The sequence below is a fragment of the Cucurbita moschata genome, unplaced genomic scaffold (genome assembly GCF_002738365.1).
Source record: "Cucurbita moschata cultivar Rifu unplaced genomic scaffold, Cmos_1.0 Cmo_Scf00004, whole genome shotgun sequence".
NCBI lineage: Eukaryota > Viridiplantae > Streptophyta > Magnoliopsida > Cucurbitales > Cucurbitaceae > Cucurbita > Cucurbita moschata.
This window is the reverse complement of record NW_019268520.1, coordinates 6,711,656-6,739,148: the sequence shown is the minus strand read 5'-3', so window position 1 is coordinate 6,739,148 and position 27,493 is coordinate 6,711,656. Positions and strand designations below refer to the sequence as shown.

Here is a 27,493-nt window from a genome sequence, read left to right as displayed (position 1 = left end):
TTTTTTTTTTTTTTTTTTTTTTTTTTTTTTTTTTTTTTTTTTTTTTTTTTTTTTTTTGTAATAATTCTTTTGGCTTTCAGGCTCCGAAGAGCTTGCTCAGCTTAGAGGCGATGTTAGATGAATACATCAGTTTGAAAGAACAAAAGGTGATTTTGGATCAAGAAAGAAGCTATTTGGAACAAGAGAAGATTCGCGTCCACACTCTTCTACAGGGTATGCAGACTGTTATGGGTGCTTATAATGCCAGTGGAAGGTCTTCAACGCCTTCAATTTCAGCTGCTCCAAATAAAGTTGTAGCTGTTGGTCAATCTGATCCATCTGAATCTCCCGCAGGTACCGTCCTAGAACTTTCTGAGTAAAATCGAACATATGTGCTTTCTGAAAAACTTAAAAATCCATTAAAATTTATCGGGTTTGATCTAAAGGTTGAAGATATAGGCATTAACAGGTAGTTCCCCTTTTTTCCATACTCAATTGCAATAGTACTGGAGAGATGAAAAGAAATGATCTCTGAACTCATTGGGAGTGAAATCCTACATTCAGTCCTATACATTACATTTGGGAGTGGGTTATACTGCCGGTTATTCTTTGCTTTTCTTGGAGACTTTTGGGAGTGGGTTTCTTTACAATCTAACCTAGTCATAATTGAGTTGCTAAGCAGTATTTTTAGTCGTCAATGGGGGTTTCCAACTTCTGGTGAAATATATACACAGGAGAACAGTCTAAGACTGTTCTATACTAATTTTCCCCTGCTTGTTTCAGAAAAATTTGCAACCAATCTTTAATTGAGCTATTGTGAGTTGGACACATTTTTGTTGACGTTAATGAGACCTACTTCTCTCAGGCTGTCCCATGAACATTACACAACCTATTCGTCCAGAGGTCACACCTCGGAACACCAATGGCGGATCTCAAAGTTTCGTAACACCCGTTAATAATGACATGGAAGCAAATAAGAGGAAAAGCTCCAAAGCTTCCATTGTTGTTCCTCCAGCTTCTAAGAGAGCTCGAAATAAAGTATCTTCCAGGAAGTCAGCTAGCAAAGGCAATCTTTCTTTACAAATTGTTTGTGAATATGATTGAGGCGCGTCTATTTTCAATCATATCTAATATAGTTCATGTACATTACAGATACTGATGCACTTTCCCAATCAACTGTCGCTGGCAATGTTCAATCAACTGTCCAGCATTCTAATGAAACTCAGTCATCATCTCCTAGATGCACCCCCAATGTATCTGTGGTTCAAGGATCGAGTGTTGTAAAATGTTTGTTCAACCAACCTTCATTCTCTATTCCAATCAACTCTTCCGGTCCAAAGACTCCCCCCCGTGCAAATTCTTGTGAAAGCGACAAGTCTACATCTCCACATGAGATTTCCTCTGCTGCTGATTGCAGTAACAACAATACTCCTCAAAACGTTAGTCCTACTTGCTGCACTGTAATTTCATCAAAAAGAGTGACAATCAGTCCTTACAAGCAAGTTGCTTACTATTCTGTAGAGAGGAACCACAGCATTTTATCTCCTTCCCCTGTCAAGACAAACGCTAAAAGGCAGGGAAAGAGAGAACACGTGAAGGGACGTCTAGATTTTGATGTCTCAGATGTACCCATGAGCTCTGACAAGGAGACTGAAAATGATATTTATGCATCCGAGTCCGAAAAGCAATTAGACATTTTTGACATTGAACTGCCTTCTCTTGATGTTTTTGGAGGAGACTTCTCTTTTACTGAAATGTTGGCTGATTTGGATATGGATTGTGAAGTAGTTGGTTGTTCATCCGTCCCAACTTTGGGGGCTTCTATAGACACTCTTTCTGGGTAATCTTCTTCTCATCACACTGCAATTCCCACGAACTACTTCGCCGCTTTTTCTGACAATTTGTTCATTGTTTTTCTTTTTCCAGGTCATCTCATGAGTCCATGGACTGTAACGTGGGGACTGATCAAATGATGTCAGAATATTCATCAACTGTGACACAAATTTTATCTGGAAAAAATACAAATACAGAAGGTAATGTAGTTCATCTTCTACACCTCTTGAAGTTCTATTAAACAATGCATAAGTTCATGGGCAAATTTTACTAATGCAGGCATGGATTCTTTGACTGCAGTGAAGTCCACGACAAAATGCATAAGAATTTTAAGCCCAGGTAAAAGCATATGCAACCTTTACTCGTGCACATCATAGGTGATATTTAAATTATGCATAGTTAAGTCTTGACTTTTTGATGTTGCAGCCAAAAAATTGTAGTTCCTCAAATCTGTGATCAACATAACTCTGCCGCTTAACTAGGGACGACTGAAGCCGACGAGAAACTTACTCTTAACTTAAGAAATAACTACATTTTCACTTCCAGAAAGTTGGGTGGTAAGATTCAATTACCATTCATCTGTAGTATTTAGTTCCATCCTCAAGACATTCCTTTCCCCATGCTGGAAATACTAATGCAACGATTTGCATCTGCTAGAGTAATTTGGTCATGCCGTACATTCTATAGTTTGAAATATGAGATGTAAATTTCCCTACAGAGCGTTCTGGTGAAATTGTATAAATGCAGTACATATGTTAGGACATTTCTTTGATATTTCCCGGAGTGAATGACAATATAGACTTTGGAACAGGAATGATCAATTTGAATATTGACCGAGTCATTATTGATATGAAATTGTAGATGCGGAGGAAGTGACGCCTGAATGAATCTTTGTAAAATGATATAGAAAGCATATAATACCAAAAATTTTCATATTTCGTATGTTTGAAAAGCACACTTATTCTCATCTTGTGTAAAACCCACGTGGAGTTGTATAACAGGTCAAACCCCAACTCGTCATTACCGGCTGCCCATCTAAGAGTGAACATCCAATTTTAAATTTGAAGGTTGGTTCACCCTTATTTAGCAAATTGTTGCATTCTTCCACAAGTTATATGAATGTATATAAAATTATGGGTAAATTGCCTCATGTTTAAATAATATGGAAAAAAATTAATGCATCCTTTTCACACTTGTTTAATTAATCCTGTTTAAGATTTTATTTGAAAATTATTAATATTTTAATTTTTATCATTATTATTTATTTAGAATGAATAATGTAATAATTATTTTATTTTCTTCATCGAGCATTATGGGTGTAAATTTTCGGAAATATAAAGGAAAAGGAAAAAGAAACTCAATCTAACCGCAGTTTGATTATGTTTTACCTGTTGCTTAGATAAAAAAGTGATCAACAATTTAAAAAAATGGTTGGTAAGATTTGCGAGGACACACAAATGGCAGCCGGGGACAAATGCCATGAAAGTTGAACCCAAGAAACGGTAAAGGACAAATGAAACAGCTAAAGATGCAGACCACCAACATTAATTCAATTCAATTTTGTTTGATTAAAACTATGATTTCTTATTTTAATTCACTCTATCTAAATGGAGAAATAGATGATATAAGTGTGAATATTTAAATCCATCATAAATTTGAATTTCTAGTTCATGGATTCCTCAACTCTTTAAGTGTTGTTTTTCCTCATTTCTTATTGGAGTATTCAGAGCTAACATCTCATTGTAAGTATGTTGCTTCAAAATGTTGGTGCATGTAAATCACGTCCATTTAGATTTAAGGCTGAAGAAAAGGAATTAGCGTCAAATTTCAATTACATTAAAAGTCAAATAATTGAAAAAAGATGTGTTTAGTATTTTTGTTTAAGAAGGTCTAGTTTCGTAGGGTAAAGAAAAAGTTAGAAGCAAGTTTTCATTTTCCATTGAAAAGGAATAAATATTAAATACCACAAAATTAAAATTAAAATGGAAGTCAGACCAAACCTCTCGCACAATTTATTCACATTTATTGAGATTATAACATTTAAAGAAAAACATTGTTTATGCATGAAAATAAATACATTTCCTTTCCAACTTGCCAAATTTCGTGTTTTTAATTACAAAACTACTTGCAATTTAACCCCTCAGTAAATGCTAAACTTATACATCACCTTATGACTTTCCCTAATTGACATTAATTGTTAAATGTGGGGTATTAATCAACCCACATAGTCTTTTTAATGTTAATCATTTTTCTAATGTATTAATAACCTAGTAGCTTTATTATTATTGTTATTTAACCGACTCAACTCAAAGTTATGTATGAAAATGAATGATAATTGAGCTTAGATGACGATATGACCTTACTCATCCATTGTAAATAATCAATTATTTTTGGGAGAAGGTATGGTTTGGCCTGAAATTAAGATTATAATAATAACCGTATCCCACACCGTGGAAGCTTCTTCAATGTGGAAACCTTCAAAAGAAACCAAATACGCGGCTTTGTTAGGCGTCAACAACAAAAATGCACCAATCACACCACGAACTTATTCCAATTGAAAAAGAAAGAAAGCCCCAAATGGCAACCAGAACCAAGCTTAAAACTTGACTTTGAACACAAATTACAGCCTTAGATTTAACGCGTTGCCAACTAGAACACAACGGCCGCTGCACCCGAACCACCCTTCAAAACCCGGCGTCGCTGTGTGTACGTCTCTGGGTTGCTCTCTATTTATACCCCATTCACAACCTTTCCTTCAATTGCAACTCCCTCGATATCTATAAATCTCTCCCTCTCTCTCTCTCTCTCTCTCTCTCTTTCAATTCCACCATTTGATTAAAACTCCCCATGGCTATCTCCAACAAAATGGCGTTGCTTCTCTTCATCTCCTCTGTTTTCGTCTCTGCAGCTCTTGGTACGTTCATATAAAACGCCGTCTTTGTTTGGATGCAAGTTCGATCATGGGTTTATAATCAAGGAATACCTAACAACGTTTGATATTCATCTAACAGTCTTATCTATTTGTTTTCCAAGGGCGGGACACGTTTGACATGAAATTCTTGTTCTGTTTTTGTTGTCGTCGTTGCAGGGGAGCTTGTGTGCGAGGAGTTGTCGGTGGATGTGTGCGCTTTTTCAATAGCCTCATCGGGGAAGAGATGTTTGTTGGAGACATCTGAGAACAAAGATGGGAAGCTTGAGTATCAATGCAGGACCTCGGAGGTGATGGTGGAATGGATGTCTAACTACATTGAGACGGATCGGTGCATCAACGCTTGTGGCCTGGACCGCAACTCCGTGGGAATTGCCTCAGACGCCCTCCTCGACCCTCGCTTCACCGCCAGCCTCTGCTCTCCCGCCTGCTACCAGAAGTGCCCCAATATTGTGGACCTTTACTTCAACATGGCTGCAGGAGAGGGTGAGCCCTGTTTTAGAAACAACTCATAATTTTCTCAAAACCCTACACCTTCCTAATTACAATGAATATTGCAGGAGTGTTCTTGCCCGACCTTTGTGAGAGGCAACGCACCAACCCCCACCGTGCCATGGTAGAGCTGTTGAGCTCCGGGGCTGCCGCGGGTCCGGTGTCATCCGCAGCCGCCACAGGAGTGTTCCCTGCAGCCGATGCCCCAGCTCCCATGTGAAAATTAAGTTAATTTATTATTGGGTTTTTTCATTGTTAATTTCTTTTATACAGTTGTGAGGTAATAAATAGAATAGTAAAAGATGAGTGATTTTCTTCGGAATTCACCTTTTATTTCGATATCATAAGACGTACGACGTCGTTTCCTTTTGTTCTTCTTTTCAAATTTCCCACACACAGCGAGTCGATGTATACTTTTAGTTTCGTGTAATAATAAAACATTGCTTTATATATATTCTTTTTTATTCTCTTTTTCTATAGGTTTAATTCATTAGGCTACTCCCATGCATATTAATAAATCCATAACTTGTTCTAAAAAAAGACTATATTTCTTGTGAAACAAGTTAGTTGTATTACGTGGAAATTAATTAATTAAGCATCTTATGAATTTTGTATAAATGGTCAAAGTCAACGAATTGAGGAATTCCAAGTCAACGCAGATGAATTGTTTGAGTGGCCAATTTATTATAGAATTGAGGCATCATTGTTGGTTTTAATAGCCCAACTACAATCTTTTACCATTTAATTTGTTCTTCTGATTTATCATTATTATTATTATTTTTAGTTAGTTAAAATGAATGGTGACACTAATTATAAAATAAATAGTGGGGTCCAGAATGTGTCAACTTTTTTCATTAAGGAATAGAATAACTCGCCCTTATTTCAAGACAAAAGCGGGGATTTCCCTCTACGTCGCGTGCACACCACGCCTTAACAAAATATGGGCCGCCTCTGTTTTGGGCCCTGCGGAATAAGCGGCCCACCTTTGTTCTACTTACCTAATGAAGTTTTAAGTGGGAACAAAATTTTGAAAATTGGATGGGATCATAGACACGTGGCAGCAATCTAGGGAATGATATTTCGTCCACGTAATTTGTTATTACGATGAAAATACACAACTCAATATGTTTTTATATGAAGATTAGATAAAGAATTTATTGATAGCGACAAAATTAAGAAAAAGGGTAAGCGTCACTTTCTGAACCATTCCCGATCATCAAGTGTTTGATGAAAATGAAAGGGGTGATGAAGCAGCGTATGGAATCAACTGGGAAGCGAACACATCTTCCAGAACCTTCTTCTTTTTCTCTCTCTCTCTTTTACTTTTCCATTTTTTCTTTCATTTTTCCTCCGAATTCTCTAGTCACCCCCATACCACGTTTATGCTCGTCTTTGCAGTCCTCACTTCCGTTCCTCAAGCCTTCCAACAGTGAGTGCCACCACACCTCTGTGCCTCTGTCTGCTGGACCATTGTTTTCTTCTTTACCAAATCCGCTATTGTTTTGACAGAGGAACCATGAATTCTATTCTAGCTTCCTCTTCACTCTTTTAATGATTGAAGAGTTGAAGGGTTGTTGCCAAATCCAATACCCACGTATTTAAATGCCCAACTTCTTCGTAAATTTTGGAGAAATTATTTGGAGCCCTCGACTGTTGGTTCTCTGATATGTGTCTGCCCTGTACTGGAAGTGTTTGTGAAACAGTTTTAGCTTGTGGGTTAAGAAAATGGCGCCTCCGGAAGTTTCCCAATCCGACATTGATTTGGAACAGGGGAATCATCGGCGGTCTGTTAGTGGTAGTGATTTGAGCGCCGATTGTAGCGTCTATTTCTCTGACCCCGATGAGGGTTCGTGTCCCTCTCAGTTTTTGTCGACCAACGGTGGTTCTTATGATGAGTTTAGGTTTTCTTTTGTTTCTCAGCCGGAGGTTGGGGTTGCTTCGGATTCTCGCCGAGTTTCGTCGGTTTCGGTTCATTCGGTGGAGGTTGAAAATGAAAATGGGATTTCTGAAATCAAGGTGCATTTGGCTAAAGTAGAGAGGGATTGCAGGATTTGTCATTTGGGTTTGGAGAGTAATAGCCAAGAGTCTGGAATCCCAATCGAATTGGGTTGTTCGTGCAAGGATGATTTGGCTGTTGCTCACAAGCATTGTGCTGAAACCTGGTTCAAAATTAAAGGAAACAAGTAAGTCTACTCCCTGTTTCCCATGGCTTCTGATTATTTTTTCACTCATGTTATGTTATGTTATGCTTGATAGTTCTTTGAGTGCATATTTTCAGATTATTTTCTTGCGGCTCTACTCTAGCATGCTCTTGTGATGAGCATCTTCTGAGATAATCCTCATGGGGTTCCACTATTCATTAATTTAAGGAGGCTTAAAGGAAAACTCTTTAGTGTAATGAGCTTGAAGTTGCAGATTAAAGAATGCTTACTTAGAGGGAGCGCTTAGACGAACAAAAAGAAATAGGAGTAAAGCAAAAGAAAGTGCATTACACTGATTATTCCTTCTTCCCTGTCCCTTTTCTGATGGCTTAGGAATCTCTCTCTCTTTGTCTCTTCGCCCCCTCTGTAAAGTGGATACTCCATTTGCTAGTCTGAACCATGATTCAGTAGAAGTGGGGAAAGATTATGTTGATCACACAACAGATCATATTCAATAGAAGTGGGGAAAGATTATGTTGATCACACAACAGATCATAAAAGGATGTCTAGTTTAGTTTTCAGTTTTCCGAACTTTTTTAGTCACACAGTTAGCTCTTTCAGTTCCTTGATCTCATGAACGAACATATCCAAATGGTAGTTCATCTTGTGTCAACAAACAGTCAGTTGCCCCATTAGATAAATATATGGAACATGGAATTTGTTTCAGTACACTTCTCATGGATCTGATTCATGCCTTTGATCTAACTTTCCTTACAACTACAATAGTCTTTGTTTCGATCGGCTTGGCTCGATCTAAGTCACTGTTCGAGAGTTCACTGTACTGAGCTGCTCTACAAGATTAATATTCCACAATGCTTATCTTCAGGGAAAATAATGTTGCGAAGTTGGTTGAATTTTGTATATCTGTTGTGATATATATACTAAAAAAGATGATATCAGGCTGTCAAAATGTAAAGGATTAGGATATAATACCATCTATTGTGGAAGCAAGACGATGAATATTTGATTTGATGTTAAAAGTACTTTTCCAATGTCATGAATAGGATATGTCAGTACACATTTTGAAAAAGGGTTATTTGTTAATCACTGAGAAACGAACAGACGATATGTTCTTGCACTTTGCTCCGAATTCCACTGATAAGTGATTTGAAGACTCACAAAAAGGTTCCACAGTATTGTTCACGGACAGTGATTCTGAACATGGGTGATTACAGCCATCTTTAATCAACTATTGCTGGTGTGTGTTTCAATCGATGTCCTGTTAATTGGTGGTCTTACATTTGCTGCATTGCATGATAGATTTACATAATGTGATTTTTGTGTGCATATTTGTTCCTTTGGCTACTTTATTTATTATTCCTAATCTTCTTGAGCCTTCTCATTAGGACATGTGAGATTTGCCATTCCATTGCACAAAACATTGTCGAACCAAATGAGGTTGAGTTAACAGAGCAATCTAATGAATCCAACAACGCCTCCTCAACAACTGCGGTTGCTGCATCAACTCCCCCATCAGACTCCCAAAGCTTCTGGCGTGGGCACCGGTTTCTGAATTTTCTGCTTGCTTGTATGGTATTTGCTTTTGTTGTATCTTGGCTGTTTCACTTCAATGTGCCCACGTAGCGATCAAGGAACTTGCAGAAGTTGTAGCTGCAAAAGACCCTCCCTCCAGAGAATTGCCTACCAAGTGTCCACATGTACCTCTCCCAACATTCTCCACAAGTTTTTCAACGCACTATCATTCAGTTCCAAGTTACAGAGAAATGTGGTTCAGCAAGAACATGGTTGATGATTCTGAGTATTCCACTGGGCATCATCCTTCTCTATTCTTATTATGGATTTTCGATATGGTTTCTCTGGATGGTTTGTTGTTAAAAGTATTTAGTTATTGAGCGTTGATTGTGGCGATGTACAGGAGAAACACATGAACAAGCTCTGTGCTTTCTCAAGGTCCCATCTTTACAGTGAAATGAAGAGGTGATAGAAAATGATAAAAAAGAGGCCAATCTTTTATTTGCCTAAACGAAGAGCAGGCAATTTCCTTGTGGATAGAAACAGGAAGGTGAGCCCTCCTGGAGTCGGGGAAGACGAGGCGTGTATGGGACCTCTCTCTGTTGTCAAGTGCAAACAAAAATCTGTCGGGAAAACTCATGAAATTGTGGCGTGAAGGGCTGCCCTTTTATTGGAACACATCGATAACTACGAATCTGTACAAACTAAAGCGGCTTTATTTGGGACTTTTTGTTAACGCAGTTGTTGTTCAGAAAAAGAGATGTTTCTTTCCAATTAAAATCTTGGGAGGCCTCGATTTTGATGAAGAATCCCATATGGACTTGTCCTTATCTCTACCATTGTGAAACCAATATTCCTTCACAAAGAAGGTGACTAAGATTTACGTTACACTTCGATATTTGGTGACATTAAATGCAGTGGGGTCTAACAAGGCTTGCATTATTAACATTTGTCTTCTTCAAACACACATCCCTTGCCCAGGGAGAAATGCATCGTCATATCCAAGTCGAGATCACCTAGATAGATGTATATAAAAAAAAACACTGCAACCGAGATAGGGACCAAGACACACTATTTTGCATCATTTGGGTAATCATGCATTCAGGAGGCTTTCATAACAAATATCATTGAAAGTGACTTTTGAAGGCCACTTTGTACACACACACACACACAGCCCCTAATAGAGTAAAAGATTACATAAAAGGAAAAACAACGATTTTTTTTTTAGAAGGCAATAATACCTCAAAGGATGTCGTATCTTTCAACTCTTCCTTAGACATTAATTATCATCTTCTGGCGAGTCTCTCTCTCTCTCTTTCAGGTTGCAGAAAATCTTTACTATCTTAGGCTATTATAATTAATGTGAAACTATGTTCATTCAAGTGAGAATCTAATAGAGCAAGAAAATGAATGAGCAATGAGCAAAAACATAGGATTTCTTTTACAATGTGGCATTCCCATTGCATAAGGCAATGCATTTCAAAGCACATATCTAGATAGCCTTCTACCCTTTAAAAACAAAAAGAAAAAGTAAAACTTTTAGTAATCTATAACAGTGTCGACTTTGATGACTTGATCATTAAATTTTTTTAGTTACAATAAACTAAGTGAAATTTAAAATAGTCTAAACCAATGAACTACGTTAGATGACGTTAATTCCCTGATCCAACTAAGAGAAAAGAAGAAGGATCCAGTCCTCTTACTTCCTGCCTAAATAATTGCCAAAATGCTAATGGCAATTTTCAGAAAAAAAAAATTAAACAAAGAAATGGGACTGTAAGAAAGTAAATCTAAATACGGCATTTCCCAATAAGATAGGATAAATAACAGATTTTACCAGTCTTGGAAAAAGGAGGCAACCACAGGCAAGGAAAGCCATTAGTCTACATTGTAAGAAATAAACAATCCTCCACAAGCAGTTCTGTGTTGTTTGTGCTAAGCCCCATTCATCGTGGTATTAACATGGGCGGCGTTCCCATCTTCAGGAGTCTTGCCATTTACTTGAGTCCTCTGCCTCTGAAGAACAAACAGCAAACAACAAAGAACAACGTAAATGTTAGAGTGGTTTTACAGTCCCAACTCCAAAAGGGAAAGGGAACTATTCAACATATTATACCCTATCAGTGGGGTCTACGGAATTCCCATTCAAGAGCTTGTGACTCTCATCTCGGGTCTTGGTATCTCTCTCTTTGGAGCTCAATGGTAATAGTGCAGTCCCATTGGTACGATCAGGCAACTCTGCAACATGAAAGCCCAATACATAAAAGATTAAACTTTCTACATCAGGACAACCAACAATCCATGATTACAAAAACTAACCTGGTAGTTTCTTGTCCACAAAAAACACCACCAAGTTAACAGTATACCTATAGAGAATCAACCGTTTGTGTGTTAGTGATAACGAACGATATGGAAAGATCTGAACAAGAACACATCATAAGTGTTACGCTTACCATGCAACCACAACATCTACGGTGTAATGTTTGCGGGATGCTATAATCAACAAACTCTGAGTCACAGCAAGCAACCATGCCAATTGCTTCATAAACCTGTAGTAACGAACAAAAACAATTTTGGTCTGCATGCAACATTACAAAGACCGAAATGTATTAACCATGGATAAGCAAGCACCTTTGTGTGCCATATTTCTGATAACTCCGCACAAAAACAAGAGTGAAGATCATGTGCGATGAAAAAATCAAATCACCACAACCGTATAATACCCCCCTAACTGCATTGGACCAGCAGAGTAAGACTCGTAAAAAAGAAAAAGAAAAAAACACAAAACCATGGAACAAATACTCTTGACTAATAAAGTACAAATAGACTACGAAATGCTTACAGTTCATGAATAGAACTTCATAGGCATTATCTGGAGGAGGCAATGTGGCAAGTCTTGAACCCTGCATAATACAGCCAGAGTTCATAAATTATCCCGTTTAAACAATCATCAAATTTTACTGCTACACAAATTTATAGAAAAGATATAGGAATTATGCCTCTTACAAATGAAAATAACCAACACATAAGGAGAAATTTAAAAAAAATAAAAACAAATTAGTACATCACTACGACTTTTAAAAAAATGTACCTCACGACAGTGATAGTTTGGACCGGGCAGCTGTGTAGAATAAAATGTTAAGATACGAAGAATTTGACAACCCTGGTGAAAACAGATTCAATCATTGAATTAGGGGATGCAAAAATGTTCTAATATTTTTAAAGCAAGATAACCAACTCGGATGAACGATGAGAAATTGGTGTGATAAATGAATGAATACTCACAACTAAAAATGCTAGAACCCTGCACCACAAGAGAACTGTATAGATCTTTTTGCTCTTAAGAATAAAAGGGTGGAAAGACCACTGCAGTTATTTTATTAAACAAAATCCATTAGTACACCTAGAACTGCAAATAATGGGGAAAAATAGAAAGTAAATCAATCAGAGGGAAACATAAAACATAGCAATTGGGATACACATGTTAATGCATAATTATATTGTGTGGGTGTAAAAATCTTTTGAAAACAGGAAACCAGCTAAACAGACCCATTAAGTCCAAAAAAAAAAAAAAAAAGGATATCACTTACCGCAACAAAGGATAAAAATATGAATGTGAAAAGAGTCTCACTGAGGTAAGCTTTGTCTTGTCCTAACTCCTACATATCAAAAAGCTCATATACTTAAACAACAACAAAAAACAATAATAGAATAGAAGAAGATAAAAGATAAGGATGAGAGAGATCAATACTGACAGGGAGAAGGAAGAAACCAACATCCTGAAGAATTGGACCGGGACGATGTATGTAGTGAACTCCCCGAGCAGCAACTCCATGTATGTACTGACGAGAAGAAAGATGCTCTATACATTAGACATACAAGAAGACAAAATGACAAAATCCTAGAATACAAGATCCTATAATTAGAATGCTGTATCTAAGAGGAGAAGGTATGATCAAGAACTTGCCTTCAGAGCAGTTAGCTAGAGAAAACATGATTTAGAGGACATTTCCTACAATTCTGGACAATGGAGAGCGCATATTTCTACCTCCTTCTCTAAAACCACTAGAATTATGAATTAAAGCCATCCACATGCTTCAGTCATTGATTACAAAAGTTGCATTTCCAAAAGATGATAAAAGTTCAGTCGTCACTTCTACTTTTGATTTACTGGATGCATATATTAGATGGAAAACTTTATACAATTTAAAAACTTGGCACAAATTACGTGTCCAAACTTTACCGGTTCCAAATGTTTGGTTGCATAATGAGAAACAAATGACGTAGATTCATCAAAGTACTAAATCAATTCGAATTTAAAATATAGACGGTTCCAAATGTTTGGTTGCCATAGAAAGGATCTTGTTTCCTTCTAATTCTTTTAAAACGAAGCCTGGCGAATAATTATTCCATTGGGAAGAAGATGAATGGGCAAGGGCCCACAAACAAGCCGACCAACATTATTTAAAAAGAGGGGGAAATTAAAAAAAAAAAAAGTAAAAATGGTTTAATGCGGGACGATTCATTGAAATAGATTGAAAGAAATACCTGAAAAATAAGTCCACCAAGAAGGTACTTCCAGTTGTCGATGAGAAGGCTGATCTCCGTACTAATCTCTGCGCAGAATCTTTTCCATAGCTTCTCACAGGGAAGAAGGAAAGAGGAAAAATAAGAAAATATGATTTGGAAAGCAGCAGCAGAAGGAGAGGCAGAAAAATGTGAAATTTTGAATCAAGAAACCAACCTACCTTCGACGCTTCGCGACCAATGTAAAGATTCATTTTGAATGGGCGTAACCACCGCTTCCATATTACTTCAAACCCAAACTCTGAAGGTCAACATCGCGAAGTTCGATATCTGGTTACCAATGCGTAGAAATCAATCCCAACCCAGAAAAGAAAAATAAATGAAACCGAACTCCGCAAAGCGCGGCAAAGTCAAAACGAAATGCCGGTACCGGGAAATCCAGATTGAAAAGAAAGATCCAGTTTCAAAATCAAGACCCAAGTCAGGGATTGCAATGGAAAAGCAGCAGCAGAAGGGGAAGCGATGGATGAGAAAGAAAACAAGGCATTAGTGAAAGAAGAGAGCCGAAAGCGAAAGAGGGCCCTTTGGATTGTTGTATGATAGTGGGTGTGTGGAGGGATGAAAGAAGAAGAAGAAGAAGAAGAAGAAGAAGAAGAAGAAGAAGAAGAAAAAAGGCGAAATGGAGAAAGACAGTTGAGAAGAGGAAAGAAGAGGGGGGGTGAATGAAGGGGGAAGGCTGCTTGTTACTACAAAAACAGAGAATATGGAAGAAAGATTTGCCGTTTTGGCTCTGACCTCTTCTTCTATATATATGTATATATATGTATTTTTTTCTCTCCATCAATATAATAATATTAAATAACCGGAGACCCCAAAAATTAATTTTAAAACCTAAATTTACGGTGACTTCTAGAATTTTTTATTTTTTTATTTTAAATACAAACTTTTAATTCTGATATATATTCACGTGAAAGTTTGCATAAAAATTAATATTTTTATTATTTATTGTCAATAATAAAAATAGAAGGCATATATTCTCCCAAAGTTCAGCCAACTTTACACTTCGAGAAAGGAGAAGTTAATTATCTACGTTGTTTCTTTTTTCAAGAAAAAAAGAATTGAAATGGATATTATTAGTTAAGAAAAAGAAAATGAGGTATAAATGAGCACTATATTTGTTTATTTAAAAGAAAAACAGTCGAAAGACAAAGTTACCTTTTTAGTTCTTAATTTGGGAATAAGAGAGGGTTCGAACCCGTCGTGTCGTCCCGGTGGCCTGCAATGCTTTGGGTTTGCAGCCCAAATTAAAAGAGAAAAGGAAAAAAGAAAAGTTGATACGTAAAATGAGGAATATATATTATTACAATACAAATTTTGTATTTATGTTTCCCAAAAATATCTCACTGTTAGACCTTGAAATAGTCCAGAGAAACCTTGAAAATAAAAAGGGAAAAGGGAAACGAAAACTGAAATGAAGGGGTCAAGTCCACGCCAAGGCATTTTTCGGGTTTGGAGGTTGGACCCCACGAACGCTTCTGCCAGCGTCGAGAGGAGACGGGGATGATATCTTGGCCTGCCATTCTTTTCTTTTCTTTTTCTTTTTCTTTTTTTTTAATAAAAAAATTAATATAGTTGTTCACAAACTATATTAGGGTTCAAAATGTTGTTCTCACTTGAAGACAATATAGTTGTCAATTTATGAACAGAGGGGTAAGGCAAAATGGGTGGTTGTGGATGTGTTTAAGAAACTTGGAAGTATGAACAGTCGAGTATTTTAGGCATTTTAGTATTGGGGGGGTGTCAGGTTTGTGGTGGAGGTGAAGTTATTATTAGTAGAAAAGAAGACAAAAGAATCTTGTAATTTGTAACAAGGCATGACAAGTCGGAGAGGAAAGGGATAGGTATACTGAATAGTAGTGCATTCAAAGAAAGTAAAAAAAAGGAAAGGCTTTGGGTGAGAGGCTGACACACAAAAAGCCAGGCTGCAGCCTCAGGAATCTGAACACACACACACCAAAACCCAACCAAATTCAACGCAACACATGATTCCAAGACAAGCAAGATGCAACCAAAGTTGAAAGCCCAACAACCTTAATTCTCAGTTCAGAAGGCCTACCAGGCATTATTGCTCGCCCCACTGAATGCAAACTCTCTGGGCACCAGGAGATGGTGTCTGCTGCGTCCACCCGGGAATGAGGGGGCTATCTGGTTACGACAACCTCATAACGACCTCAAGGACGTTCAAGTTGATGCTACAGGGGATGTTGGATATGTCAACACGTTTGGACTTGATATGATTTATCAACCAAGCAAAAGATTAGATACAAGGAAACAAACCTAACTTTCACGGACTGTATTAATTCCATTAGTCTTGGGATACTTCATCTTTTTTTCTGACCATTTAGAATTGTAACACATATGAAAAACGCCTGTAACAGAGAGATGGAGGAATCGAAACAAACTTCAAAGAACCCACCCTTCAAGGGTGTCATGCTGAAGACGGGCTTATCTTGTTCACCTCCCTGAAACAAAACGGAGAGTCAAGATTTTTAGTTCATGCTGAAATATTGTAACCAAAATTTAAAGATTTACCTGAACAAAAAGTTGGAGGCACATGGAAATAGGACACGCCTTGGATGTAATTAGTTTGTTCGGAATGGAAAGCACACGCAGTTTGCAACCAATATCCCAACCACCACAGTCACAAACTCCGCCAGATCTCCACCTATTGATCAATGTGGAAGGCTGTCCGCTGCTTGGTGACCCATGAACATCCCCCGGAAGTATTACTACACCATTATCCTCTGACAAAAACTTCATGCCATTCTCTATCAAAACGTTACAACTTTGTTGCCCATCATGTTTCGGGTTTTCGGTAGGAACCTTTAAAACAATGGCTGCAAGTTCTCTATTTTTCATTATGATTGCTGATTCTGGATCTTCTGGTCTCATCTCAACACCAAACAAAATCGATTCTGTTATCATCATACATTTACCGTTGCTGTATTCATAATCGGAATTCAATTGCATTTGTCCAATGACGCTGCAGGCATAGCCATAACTTCTATCCCTATTCCCTGGTCGTTTCCAACCACTAGTCTTACTTTTGATTTCATTAACTAGGTAGAATGTATAACAACTCTGCCCTGCTGCTCCATTCTTCCCACACGGGGTTAAATCTTTAGCCGTGGCTACAAGCACATTTCTGTTGTTATCCACCAATAATTTAAACAACGGAAAACCATTCATTATGGTGAACTGCAAAAGGCCCTGCATTGGTGATTCAGCATGCTTCTTGTCGTGAGCACTGCCAACACCAGTTGGGCAACGGCCTAATGAGTTGACGTTTCCTTCAATAGGATGTTGAGGATTTGAGGATTTATGCTTCAGTATTGGCTTCATCAACCTTTTAAAAGGTATTTTCTTCCTATCTGAACTATGTGGACAACTGGTATTTTCAGACATCACAAGACCAGATTTGTTTGGATCGGAACTACCTGGACAACCGGTAAGCTTAATGTCCGACTCTCCTTTTTCCGTTTGTTTACCTCCAGAGGGTCTCAAACATGAAAGTTGTGCGGTAGTATGACAGAGCAGAGGATGTTGCATTCTACCCATCATGGGATTATTAACGTCGGCTAAAGAAGGCAGTGGACATTCAGAAGAGAAGAGAATACCGGGTGGAGAAAATATTTCTGAATAACTCATCGTCCCACCTGAACGCTTTGTCCTTTCTTTTTGTTGCATCAGGTTTGAAACATTTCCCTGTAATGAGGATGATGTGTAATTCCTTTGTATTTTTTTCCGCCCCTTGATTGCAGTATTTGAACAGCTAGCAACATCTTTAGCTCGTGTTGGACAGCGAATATGGTGGTGCTTCCAATTCTGAAGCCGTGTCCACTCGAGAACCCCAACATTCAAAACCTTGTCTTGGAGATTTTCTACTCTGCGTGTGTGAAGGAGATAAGCAGGCAAGTTTGACATATGCCTAACAACTTCGTCCTCTCCTATTGGACTCTGTTCGACTCTGTTAGCTTGGCGGTACGATGTTTCCCGAGCAATATTGGTCCCCTTGGTTGACACACAATACAAGTCGCTACGCGGTCGAACAGGACATTTTGAGTTATGGCGGTGGCTTGAACTCTTTCCCAGCTCCAAGCTGGATCCCATGCTACAGCAGAGACTGAAAACTAGAACAATATTAAACGATGTTACTAAAAGATCAAAACTATCATAACCGTGAACATCCTCAGTTTCTAAGGTTGGGTTAATCTAAAAAGAAATTCCCCTTTATTTGATCACATTGAGGAGTGCAGTTGCCCCAGATAAAGACAAAGGAAATCAATCATTGCCATTTTGGGAATACAAGGACAATGAGGAATGTGATTATTAGTATTACCAATCAACGTGAAAACGGAAGCAAGACGCAAAAGGAAAGCAATCATTAAGCATTGGATATGTCCTCAAACAAGCAAAAGAGATGATAAGAAAAAAGAGAGCGAAATGTAGGAGGGAGAAGATGAAGAGAGACACGGACCTTGAGAAATCCAGGGACGCAGGTTGGTAAGAGGAGATGCAATAGGATGAAGTGAAACTCGTGGATCCCGATAAGGAAGAAAGGAAACGAAAACAACAACAAGGAATCAAAACGTCCTAATCCGTTGTGGATTATAAGCAAAGCAAAGAATTGCGGCGGAAATGAGGAAAAGAAAAGAAAAGAAAAGAAAAGAAAAGAAAGAAACATAATAAAGAGAGGGAGAGAGGCTGATTAATTAATCATTCTTCTCCACTTTCGTTTCTTCGCTCTCCTCCATTGCGAAGGAAACTCGTGAGCGAAAAAACAAATTCAAAAATCCAAAATCAAAAGGTGAGAATGTTGCATGAAAACCTGGAAAAGCGGAGCAGCTAGGAGGGTAGGCTACGGCCTTGCCCACTTCCACAGCCCATCGGCCCAGATAAACGAGGCCCATTCTTAGAAATGGTTCTAGGGGAGTTCGCGTTTGTATCCACTTTCAAACACAACTTAAATCTGTATCTTCGTAATCACCAAATGGAATGTGATATTCGTATTATTTTCACGGAACACCAGACGGATCCGAATTCAATTCCCTTGCCTCCAATCTTCTTCCGACGCCGTGCCGTGCGCCAATTCGTCGAAGTCACCTCAATCCAGAGAACAAATTCAGAAAATGATATGATGGAACCGCGTGAATTTTTCATAGAATAATCAATAGACCGCGACTTCCACCAAAAATGGAATCAATCCCACTCCATCTAAATCTTTCAAACTCTTATGTAACCCTCCTCCTTCTATAAATTGAACTACTAATACTCATTCAACTGCAACCAAGCAAGCAACTCGATAAAAATGTCGATCCCTTTCAGAAACTTCTTCCCTAGCGATCGGAAGGAACGCTACTACGTGGAGGAGCGGTCTTCATACGACAACTCCCCTGAGAATCGGAAAGAACGCAACTACGTCCAGGGTCGGCGCTTATTCGACAACTTACATCAGGACCGAAAGGATCGCTACTACGTTGAGGATCGGCCTTCTTACGATCATATCCGTGAGAAAGACGCCGTGGCCGATCCCTTCCGTACTTCCATGGCCTCAAATTCCTCGGCCGTCAACGCTCAGATCGACTGGAAGGAGACTGCGGATGCGCACGTGTTGAGGTTAGAGCTTCCCGGAGTGAAGAAGCAGGCAGTTAAACTGGAGATTGAAGAGAGTGGAGCTATCTGCATCAGCGTCGAAATTAGGGCTGAGAAAGAAGAGACAACCGATATCTGGCGCCGTGTTGAACGAAGCAGTGGAAAGTTCTACCGGCGTATCGTCCTGCCGGACGGCGCTGATGTGGATAAGGTGAAGGCGGAAATGTATAACGGAGTACTAACTGTGACCGTGCCTAAATACCAGTTCAAGAAGCCCATGGCCAGAATGGTCCAGATTTCTGGCCATTAAACCCCCCCGAACTTCAGTCCTGCATGGCAACGGAAGGAGATGAAGCATATTAAAATTAAAAAAAAAAAAAAAAATGATATCGGTTTAAATTACTACCATGTCCTTCTTGTTTCCTTTAAACGGAAGGGAATAATAAATATTTTGTTATATGACTCATACAGACGGCGTTTTAAATTCCATTAGCACTCCCGCACATTACGTCAGTGAACCACACGCGCTTGTAAAGCGTAAGTGAGGAAGTCAGGAAGAAAAGAAATTTTCTTGTTTGTGTTTGAAACCCCCCCGCCCATCGTTTCTCCACCGATGGGTATGAAAAGGACGTGTGACCCTAACACCGCCACGGGCGCCGGAAAGACGGTTGTGCACCGGGTGGGACTAAATGGGGTAAGGTGCGCGCAAATGGGAAACATCCATAGTGCGCGCCATGTGAGGGTTGTTGTCAAGTGAGAGATGATAGTTGATATCACTCCCCCAGATTAACGCCATCCGCCACTAGGCCCCCACTATCTCCTTTTCCTCCTATTCATAAATAAAATCTCCGTGCTTCCTTGGTAAGGCTTATATTTGGACGACTATTACCATTCTATTGCACCCATGTTTACTTTGGCCCTTTATTTCTTTAAACCCAAATAATTCGTAAACACGAGAGCTGCCACGTGAACAAGTTTGTGACACGTACGTGGCCTACGTCATCAACTTTGAATATCTAGGCCGAAGGGGCAGAGTTGGGCAGGGCAGGCAAGTGGGGAAGGAGATTCTTCCCTCTTAAGCCAACTATATACAATATTATATTCTCTACCTCTCCTACTCCTTATCCATTTACGCAATTATTCTGTTGGTTTTAATTAAACAAATTAATTAACCGTTACTATAAATCCATCGTTTTCAATCCCAATTCAAGTCGAGCGGAACAACATATAATTATGAATTTCCTGTTCAATAGAGTAATGCGAAAGGGATTATCATTAGAATTATTATTACTGAAAATGTGTTGGTTGGGTATACGCATAACCAAGTGGGGGAGGGAAGAGTAGAGAGAGTCCCAAAAAAGTTCCCAAGGGCCCCCCCGATGCACATGCCTTCTATAGAGAATCTAGAAAAATATTTATCGACACAAAAGAGGTGGAAAATACCCTCTTTCTTCTTTTCTTTTGTTCATCAGTTTGACTGAGTGACCCAAACTCCCTCACCCAACAAACAACAAAATAAAGTTGCTATACCCCCTTGTTATATAGCTGCCTTGCCTGCTCTCTACCCCTAACCCATTTTGTTCCCTATTGGAATCCCCCCCACCAAAACCTTGTTATTTTTCTCTAAATCTAACCACAAAATCAAATGCACCGCCTTCTTTTGTCGTCTCCTTCCTTTTTACCAATTTTGAATTACTTTCATCATATTGCGTAACTTAATTTCGTTTCAGTATGTCCACTCCTGGGGAAGCTTGATTTCATGGTCTGTTGGTAACTGCCCACGGCCGTTTCGTTTTTCATAATTTCCACCACGGTTGATTTGCAGCCTCAGGACAACATCTACACAATCACAGTAACGAAAACAGAAATGATTCGATCAATTTGTGGAAGCCGGGGAGGGCTGTGTTCATAATAATTTACGACGGAGGATGTAATTTTACCGTTCTCTGAATTCAATCTTCCGCCACCCATGGGTTGAACATGAGGCTGACTGCAAATATCCTCAAGGTTAAGGTTCAGGGCTTGCATCACTCTTGCAGGTACCAACACCGTAGAACAGGCTGTGGGGAGAAAAACAAACTCGTGATTTGCTTAAAACATTACCCAATTCGTGAGGGTTCTTAGTTTAATGCTCACTTATCATTCTGCTTCCGCATGCTTGGAATTTAGATTACCTGGCTTTCTGCGTTGCTCATCAGATTGAGTGCTGCTATGTCGAGGCAAAAATACACCAGTTCCAGCGCATTCCCTTTTGCTTCCTTGAGTTCCGAGAAACAGAGCCCTCGTTCCAGAGCCCTGCGGCGGCGGAATCCAGGCAGATGACGACAATCCCCGACAGCCCCTCACTCCATTCTGAACCATTACATGGACCTGTTGCCGTTGATACCCTGCAGGAGAATTCATCTGCTCACCGACAGTCAAGTTTTGTCGCTGCATAATTTCCTTCTGATTCAGGTGCGTAACCTGCCAAAGAATATGAGCCCAATAAGGAATCATAATCGATTACTAATTCAACACAAGTACAGCTAACCAGTCGACCAAATAATTTAAACGACATAAAGGGGTTGGTTAATATATTTACTTGCATAGCCTGCAACTGCTGGTAAAACCCGGTACCAGTGCTCGAGTTTTTCACCGGAACAGAGACTTGAGATGTTCCTCTGTTCTGTGAAATAACACCACGACTCTCATTCATTCGCATCCTCGCAACTTCCCCTGCCGCCGCATGCAGCAGATCGCATGTAGCTGGAGGAGATGGAACTTTACAGTTACTTTTTGGACTACCACGACTGGAAACTTGACTGCAACCACTACCACTCCCCATGTCGCACAGAGTCGACTGCGGAGATCCGGACAAGAGGCTTGTCTGAAAAGAAAAAAACAAATCCACCAAAATTAGACAAAAATAACAGTAAAAGAAACAGAGCAATGAGGTCCGAATTGAAACCTTAGAATTATAAGAGTCGAAACCGTCATCAATGGTTGATTGAGCCATACGAAGAGTAAATCCAGCGAGACAATCCTCCTCGTCACTCTCCGTCTCGCTGGAACCCTTCAACGATTCACCAGGAGAACTGAAATCCGAAAATCCACCAAAAGTCCCGAACTCAAATGGGAAGGAAGGGCGTGGAGGCGGGAAGGGAGTGGAAGCCAAGCAGTTTAGGGCACTGTTTTTGTTGGTAGCACAAGTGTTTGGGCTGGGCATATTATCGTCATCAGCAAGAAACTGAGGAGGAAGCCAAAACTCGCCGTCGTCCAAACTGTCAGCCATGAGCAGCAAGAAAGAGAGGAAGCGCGAAGCCTAGAAATTGTGAAATACGGAAGGGAATAGAAGAAGGTGAAGAGGGCAGAGATGCAAACGAGAAGGATTCTTTATAGAAAGAAGGAAGCGAATTTTTATAGAAAATATAAATAAAAAATTAAATAAAAGAGTAATGAGGGGGGTCGTGGGTGAGTGTGACTACGTGCATCTTGATTTGTAAAGCGTCCCTTCCACAAGGCTTGCGCCAGTTGGCCTTGGCGCCACTATATTATTAACCTTTTTTTGTTTTTGTTTTATAAAATATAAAAACCCTCTTTTAAAAAATTAAAAATTAAAAATTAAAAATCAAAATTACATTAGTAAACCGTAGCGTGAAAATAGGCTGCCGCTCTGCACGAGGTGAGATCGGTGGGGTCCCACTTGGACCGCCTTTCCATTTTACATTTACCGTTAAACTAAACCAAGGGAATGACGAAAAACCCTAATTTGTAAACTCAATATTTGACGTCAACAACTTTTTTATTTATTTTTTATTTTCGTTATTTTAAAAATCGCATTGCATGCCATAAATTCTACTTGATTTTATGTGGTACGAATTGAATTTCATTAAAATTTGGATGGATATTATCCTGGGAGTGTTTGAATATTTATACTTTTGTCATCCTATTTAATTGATTCCAAATACAGTTTTATGACATTCAATGCATTGCCTATTGTACCCTATATTTTGAATATTCAAATAACTAACCCAATACAGACTTTATTTAATTTAATATTTTAAATGAATGTTTAATTGGAGTGGGAGTTTAGTGAGTCGGTGGTGGGTCACCAAAACCTGCTAAAACGACGGGGGAAAACGAAACGGGGATAGAGGGCGCCGGAATTACGGGAGATATTGGCCGCGAAAGAGGCAAAGATGGCGCGTAATTTGGGCCAATTACGCCACGCCACGAAGTCGCCTAACCTTTTTATTCGCTGCCTTACTGGCTTCCAACAATCACAGTATTCCAAATTTGGGACATTGAATCAGACACTAGATTTGACTTTTGGTTGCAAGTAGAGGACGACAATCCTACTCATAATTTAAAGAAAAGAAATACTGTTCCTGCAAGATCTAAGTATTGTCGGAGAGTTTAAACATAACCATAACCATATTGCAAAGACTAAGAAATCAATACCTAACTGGGTTGGGATAATAAAGCAGTCAAACAGAAAAAGAGAAATAAAGATGAAAACGAAGTGGATTCCAGCTCTGCCTCCAATGCCTCTCTCATACTCCTCATACCCTTCTAATTTTCTATGCCTAATCCCACTCACGTGCCTCACACAACCCCAATTTCAGACAGAGAATTCAGAGTGACGGTGCCCGACACATCGTCACATTTAGTTGTTAGAATTTTTTTTTTTTTTTTTTCATTTACTAATGTTCTTTTTTTATCTTCCTCGTCGCCGACATCAATGGTAGTAACCGAACGGCCGGACTTCCCGTTGTTTAATAATTTGAAGGATTTACCAAACTCAATACATCTCAGTGAAGCCTTACACTCCTTCGAGAATTATTTTTGAATGGTACCGTTATTATAAAAAATAAAAAAGAAAAACATTTACATCTACGTTAAAAGATTCCTGGGCACGTGTCACTGCCATGCTTTCCAAATGTTTGCAGACCACTACCCCTTGCCATGCCATGTGTTGTGGCACGTGATGTGGCTAGTGACGAGAATTTTCTTTGACAGGCTGAGATCGCTAATGGGTTCGGAAAGGCCCATTCCACGATCTACGCGATGGGCCGTGAAGGACATTTCTCTACACACAGCCCACAGGCACGCAGCATGAAGTTCGGCCCACTTCCTAAATCATCCATTCCCTGAAATAACATATAATTCTGGGCAAATTCAAAACTGGAATTAATAGTAAACAAAAGAATTAGAAAAGAACAAAAAAGAGAGAAGAAAAAGGAAAAGCGATATTATGGTGATGATGAGTGGATGGCATGCAATCAGAATGATGAGAAAGGACAGCACCGGAAGTTTCCGAGTAGTTGCGTCTGCATATACCAACAAGCCATCTAAAAAAAGTAATTAATTAATTATAATATTTGCTTATGAAAATTTTTATTCTATGATGCCATTAGGTGGGAACTTATATATTACTTAAAAATTACTAACAAATTAAACCAATTAATTTTTTTTTTTAATTTTAAAGGAGTAATTCGGTAGGGGGGAAAACGGGGGCGAACGGCCCATTGGAGTCCGAGTTCCAGGTAAAGGGAGAATGATTCGGGTGAACCGGAATTGAATTGCTTAGGGATCTGTACACGTGGACGGCAGAGATGCAATTCCATGCTTCCTTCTTCTTTCCCCTTCACGTTTGTCTTGCCAATTTAAACGCAACTTCAGGTCTGCGTTGTTACTTCCCCTGCGTTTTCGTTTTAATCGCACTGTTCCCATTTCACGAAAAGAGAAGAAACGCCACAAAAATGGTGAAGGATCGGAAGATCGGAGTGGCTCTGGATTTCTCCAGCAGCAGCAAGAATGCTCTGAGATGGGCCATCGATAATTTGGCAGACAAAGGCGACACTCTCTTCATCATCTACGTTAACCCCAATTCAGTTAACGAATCCCCCCATAAGCTCTGGGCTGAATCTGGTTCTCGTCAGTAATCGATCCTCTTTTTTCTTTTGATGTTTTCTCATACTCACTTTCTGTAGATCTTGATGGTTTGTTTGGGGTTTTGCCAGCTCTGATTCCCTTATCGGAATTCAGAGAGCCTGATGTTTTGAAGAGCTATGATGTCGAAGTCGACATCGAAGCCCTCGATATCCTCGACACTGGCTCTAGACAGAAAGAGGTACTCACTTTGATTTTGAGCTCTAGATTTTAGATGAAAGGTAAAGTAAAGTGCGATTTCAGATTCAAGTTGTGGCGAAACTGTACTGGGGAGATGCGAGGGAGAAGATTGTGGATGCAATCGAAGATCTGAAGCTGGAGTGTCTGGTAATGGGAAGCAGAGGACAGAGTACCATTCGAAGGTTTGTCTTCTTTTTCTTCTTCTGATAGTGAATCGTTTATTGGAAATGACGAACAATTGTTTACGTATTTATTGGGGAAATTTTGTGTTTGGGTGATCGGAAAACAGGATTCTGCTTGGGAGTGTTAGCAACTATGTGATTACTCATGCTCCTTGCCCTGTTACAGTGGTGAAGGATTCAAAATTTCAGCATAATTAAGGCGTGAAATGGGTGATAGGAGGGGGGTTTTGTTGTTTGATGATTAAGAGCATGCCCAAACTCCTGAAGTTGTAGCAAATGCTGTTTGTGTCCTTGAAAACGTTGCTGCTCTCCCTGCGCTCTTATATTTAATAATTGCCCCTACCCATACCCACACCCACACCCATACCCATACTCATCTGAGATTTTCTTCTGGACTGCGCCGCGCTCTGTTTATGTTTCTTTTCTGAAAACATTATTATTATTATTATTATTATTACAATGATGCTTTTTAAGAACTAAACTACTTCGTTTCGTTTCGTTTATTTATTTGATTGGTTAATTTGTTCCAAGTATAAGCGGTGGATAGAATTATTCCTTGGATTCCGAAAATTTCTTTTTATTCCTTTGAAAATTTTAAGGTTATCCTGAATTTGACATAATCAACTGGATTTGGTTGTGTTTCAACTCCATATTTTCAATTCAAGTTTATCTTATAAGATGAAAGTTGGCCCAATATTGTTTGTTTTTATGTACCCACATGAATGACTTCCACCCTAAATCTTACTGGCTTGTAAGCAAAATGTGAGTATTGTTTTACCCTTAAAAATTTACAAGGGCATAGGGACTTGAAACCGGTAAGGCGCTATTTTGGTCTTAATTTTCGCTAAGAACGGTCCAAACTTTCATCCCATTTTACAAGTTCTTCATCTCTCACTTGCCAATGTGTTCAACCGGTATCGATATCATTTCTTACTCTAATCCACGGGGCATATTAACTATATTATCTTATGTAACAAGGTTATTCTTTTGATAGACTTCTTACCAATGAAGATGTATTTTTTACTTATAAATTTATGACCATCTCTTTAGTCCCGCAACCATCCTCAATCTTTTTCAGTTTGGAATTCTGCACCGGAAATGGGCACGAGTTCTCCATTCTCGTGTGGATTTTTCTGCTAACGGCCCCATTAGAAGAGATTAATAGGGTTTTTATAGGAACTATTGGATGTATTTTGCCTTTATTTAAATTTAATTCTCATTTTTCATTTTAATAGCAACAATTTTCTTTCTTTCACTTTTATTTAATTCATTTTATTATTATTTTCATAAAACATAATTTTATATTTCAAAACTTTTATGTGGTCGTTGTAGCATGGTGAGTATTCCGGCGGGTGACCCGGGTTTGATCCTTGACAACGGAAAATTAATAATTAAATATTTCATAGTTTCAGATGATAAGCAGTAGTGTCGTTGTAGTATAGTGGTAAGTATTCCCGCCTGTCACGCGGGTGACCCGGGTTCGATCCCCGGCAACGGCGATCTTTTTTATATTTTAGAAATAATAAAGTTTTACGTAAATAAAACGAGTTTTAGTCCATTGGTAAGAATGGTAAAGCAGGTTAATGTTGAATATTTGAACTTAACGCACGTTTTTGTCCGGGTTCGATTCCTGGATATGGTTTTTTTTTTTTTGTAGCCCATTTTAGGGTAAATTTTATTACTGAAATTCTAAACAAATTATTTGTAATGTTTATGAATTATCATAATGAAAAGAGGGGTGAAAATGGGGTGCTTGCTTATGGGCAGATATCTGATGAGATATTCTACCATTCGATTTATAAAGTTGTGGGCTTGAGTTATGAGGCCCACGATAGTGAAGGCCCAATAACTTGCCGGGTAAAACGAAGTGGACCCAAACTGATGGGTTCTTTGAAGCGAACATTAAATGGCAGAGATTCGTTGAAGCCAACATTAAATGAGCTCGTGCTTGAATTTGTTCCACAATGAATCCATTCCACGACATCCTAACATCACAAATTATAATAATAATAAGAAGAAGAATAAAAATAAAGTCAGTTTTAGTTGTATGAATAAAATTATTGAATTTATCACGTGCACTTTACAAACAACCTTTTTTTTTTTTTTTTTTTGTT

The 27,493-nt window shown here is 38.8% G+C and overlaps 8 protein-coding genes and 1 non-coding gene across 15 annotated transcripts in view; 6 read left to right on the top strand and 3 right to left on the bottom strand.

Moving 5' to 3' along the window:
- LOC111441486 overlaps window positions 1–2,626 on the top strand; it is a 3,932-nt gene extending 1,306 nt beyond the window's left edge. The window contains exons 3-8 of the mRNA XM_023078506.1: window positions 81–333; window positions 845–1,045; window positions 1,132–1,819; window positions 1,906–2,012; window positions 2,092–2,151; window positions 2,239–2,626. Of these exons, the coding sequence (XP_022934274.1) occupies window positions 81–333; window positions 845–1,045; window positions 1,132–1,819; window positions 1,906–2,012; window positions 2,092–2,151; window positions 2,239–2,252 (1,323 nt within the window). The 3' untranslated portion in view covers window positions 2,253–2,626. The remainder of the gene's footprint in view (window positions 1–80; window positions 334–844; window positions 1,046–1,131; window positions 1,820–1,905; window positions 2,013–2,091; window positions 2,152–2,238) is intronic.
- Window positions 2,627–4,523: 1,897 nt separating this feature from the next.
- On the top strand, window positions 4,524–5,609 carry LOC111441487. Its single transcript, XM_023078508.1, has 3 exons — window positions 4,524–4,726; window positions 4,901–5,227; window positions 5,302–5,609. Exons 1-3 carry the CDS (start codon window positions 4,660–4,662, stop codon window positions 5,451–5,453), a joined length of 546 nt encoding a protein of 181 aa, XP_022934276.1. The 5' UTR covers window positions 4,524–4,659; the 3' UTR covers window positions 5,454–5,609.
- A 908-nt stretch (window positions 5,610–6,517) lies between these two features.
- On the top strand, window positions 6,518–9,413 carry LOC111441939. Its single transcript, XM_023079134.1, has 2 exons — window positions 6,518–7,416; window positions 8,781–9,413. Exons 1-2 carry the CDS (start codon window positions 6,959–6,961, stop codon window positions 9,016–9,018), a joined length of 696 nt encoding a protein of 231 aa, XP_022934902.1. The 5' UTR covers window positions 6,518–6,958; the 3' UTR covers window positions 9,019–9,413.
- Window positions 9,414–9,486: 73 nt separating this feature from the next.
- On the bottom strand, window positions 9,487–15,666 carry LOC111441937 (phosphatidylinositol:ceramide inositolphosphotransferase 1-like). Of its 7 annotated transcripts, XM_023079131.1 has the most exons (14): window positions 15,551–15,666; window positions 14,650–14,718; window positions 13,656–13,735; window positions 13,456–13,545; window positions 12,663–12,749; window positions 12,498–12,566; window positions 12,193–12,273; window positions 11,999–12,070; window positions 11,750–11,810; window positions 11,539–11,638; window positions 11,361–11,456; window positions 11,227–11,273; window positions 11,024–11,145; window positions 10,439–10,923 (listed from the first exon to the last, which is right to left on the bottom strand). In XM_023079131.1, the coding sequence occupies exons 3-14, from the start codon at window positions 13,686–13,688 to the stop codon at window positions 10,843–10,845; spliced, it is 939 nt and encodes a 312-aa protein (XP_022934899.1). In that variant the 5' UTR covers window positions 13,689–13,735; window positions 14,650–14,718; window positions 15,551–15,666; the 3' UTR covers window positions 10,439–10,842. The 7 variants fall into 7 exon arrangements, 5 of the variants coding, with proteins under 5 accessions (XP_022934899.1, XP_022934897.1, XP_022934898.1 ...); XR_002710256.1 differs by lacking the exons at window positions 14,650–14,718; window positions 15,551–15,666 and adding an exon at window positions 9,487–9,504 and having other exon boundaries at window positions 10,745–10,923; window positions 13,656–14,227; XR_002710255.1 differs by lacking the exons at window positions 14,650–14,718; window positions 15,551–15,666 and having other exon boundaries at window positions 10,439–10,617; window positions 10,745–10,923; window positions 13,656–14,227.
- A 40-nt stretch (window positions 15,667–15,706) lies between these two features.
- LOC111441936 lies at window positions 15,707–18,677 on the bottom strand. The gene is made up of 3 exons (XM_023079127.1): window positions 18,323–18,677; window positions 16,027–17,624; window positions 15,707–15,956 (listed from the first exon to the last, which is right to left on the bottom strand). Exons 1-3 carry the CDS (start codon window positions 18,402–18,404, stop codon window positions 15,816–15,818), a joined length of 1,821 nt encoding a protein of 606 aa, XP_022934895.1. The 5' UTR covers window positions 18,405–18,677; the 3' UTR covers window positions 15,707–15,815.
- An 88-nt stretch (window positions 18,678–18,765) lies between these two features.
- Window positions 18,766–19,957, top strand: LOC111441940 (18.1 kDa class I heat shock protein-like). Its single transcript, XM_023079135.1, has one exon. It carries the CDS (start codon window positions 18,803–18,805, stop codon window positions 19,394–19,396), a length of 594 nt encoding a protein of 197 aa, XP_022934903.1. The 5' UTR covers window positions 18,766–18,802; the 3' UTR covers window positions 19,397–19,957.
- A 479-nt stretch (window positions 19,958–20,436) lies between these two features.
- On the bottom strand, window positions 20,437–22,554 carry LOC111441333. Its single transcript, XM_023078278.1, has 5 exons — window positions 22,034–22,554; window positions 21,668–21,952; window positions 21,261–21,549; window positions 21,027–21,146; window positions 20,437–20,925 (listed from the first exon to the last, which is right to left on the bottom strand). The coding sequence occupies exons 1-5, from the start codon at window positions 22,355–22,357 to the stop codon at window positions 20,813–20,815; spliced, it is 1,131 nt and encodes a 376-aa protein (XP_022934046.1). The 5' UTR covers window positions 22,358–22,554; the 3' UTR covers window positions 20,437–20,812.
- Window positions 22,555–24,605: 2,051 nt separating this feature from the next.
- LOC111442383 (universal stress protein PHOS32-like) lies at window positions 24,606–25,863 on the top strand. The gene is made up of 4 exons (XM_023079775.1): window positions 24,606–25,002; window positions 25,089–25,198; window positions 25,261–25,379; window positions 25,487–25,863. The coding sequence occupies exons 1-4, from the start codon at window positions 24,681–24,683 to the stop codon at window positions 25,575–25,577; spliced, it is 642 nt and encodes a 213-aa protein (XP_022935543.1). The 5' UTR covers window positions 24,606–24,680; the 3' UTR covers window positions 25,578–25,863.
- A 943-nt stretch (window positions 25,864–26,806) lies between these two features.
- TRNAD-GUC lies at window positions 26,807–26,878 on the top strand. Its single transcript has one exon. It is a non-coding gene; the product is annotated as a tRNA-Asp (tRNA).
- Window positions 26,879–27,493: the final 615 nt, after the last annotated feature.

Coding starts and splice junctions, on each gene's coding strand:
- LOC111441487 (XM_023078508.1), top strand. CDS start 4,660: ATGGCTATCTCCAACAAAATGGCGTTGCTTCTCTTCATCTCCTCTGTT. Junction 4,727..4,900: donor TTTCGTCTCTGCAGCTCTTG/GTACGTTCATAT, acceptor TCGTCGTTGCAG/GGGAGCTTGTGTGCGAGGAG. Junction 5,228..5,301: donor CAACATGGCTGCAGGAGAGG/GTGAGCCCTGTT, acceptor TGAATATTGCAG/GAGTGTTCTTGCCCGACCTT.
- LOC111442383 (XM_023079775.1), top strand. CDS start 24,681: ATGCAATTCCATGCTTCCTTCTTCTTTCCCCTTCACGTTTGTCTTGCC. Junction 25,003..25,088: donor CTGGGCTGAATCTGGTTCTC/GTCAGTAATCGA, acceptor GGGTTTTGCCAG/CTCTGATTCCCTTATCGGAA. Junction 25,380..25,486: donor GGACAGAGTACCATTCGAAG/GTTTGTCTTCTT, acceptor ATCGGAAAACAG/GATTCTGCTTGGGAGTGTTA.
- LOC111441333 (XM_023078278.1), bottom strand. CDS start 22,357: ATGGCTGACAGTTTGGACGACGGCGAGTTTTGGCTTCCTCCTCAGTTT. Junction 21,953..22,033: donor TCGACTCTTATAATTCTAAG/GTTTCAATTCGG, acceptor TTTTCTTTTCAG/ACAAGCCTCTTGTCCGGATC. Junction 21,147..21,260: donor TGAGCAACGCAGAAAGCCAG/GTAATCTAAATT, acceptor TTCTCCCCACAG/CCTGTTCTACGGTGTTGGTA.
- LOC111441940 (XM_023079135.1), top strand. CDS start 18,803: ATGTCGATCCCTTTCAGAAACTTCTTCCCTAGCGATCGGAAGGAACGC.
- LOC111441936 (XM_023079127.1), bottom strand. CDS start 18,404: ATGGGCCTCGTTTATCTGGGCCGATGGGCTGTGGAAGTGGGCAAGGCC. Junction 17,625..18,322: donor TAGCTGCTCCGCTTTTCCAG/GTTTTCATGCAA, acceptor ATATTGTTCTAG/TTTTCAGTCTCTGCTGTAGC. Junction 15,957..16,026: donor GCCTCCAACTTTTTGTTCAG/GTAAATCTTTAA, acceptor GTTTTGTTTCAG/GGAGGTGAACAAGATAAGCC.
- LOC111441937 (XM_023079131.1), bottom strand. CDS start 13,688: ATGAATCTTTACATTGGTCGCGAAGCGTCGAAG. Junction 12,071..12,192: donor GGGTTCTAGCATTTTTAGTT/GTGAGTATTCAT, acceptor TGTTTTCACCAG/GGTTGTCAAATTCTTCGTAT. Junction 10,924..11,023: donor CCGTAGACCCCACTGATAGG/GTATAATATGTT, acceptor TTTGTTCTTCAG/AGGCAGAGGACTCAAGTAAA.
- LOC111441939 (XM_023079134.1), top strand. CDS start 6,959: ATGGCGCCTCCGGAAGTTTCCCAATCCGACATTGATTTGGAACAGGGG. Junction 7,417..8,780: donor TTCAAAATTAAAGGAAACAA/GTAAGTCTACTC, acceptor CCTTCTCATTAG/GACATGTGAGATTTGCCATT.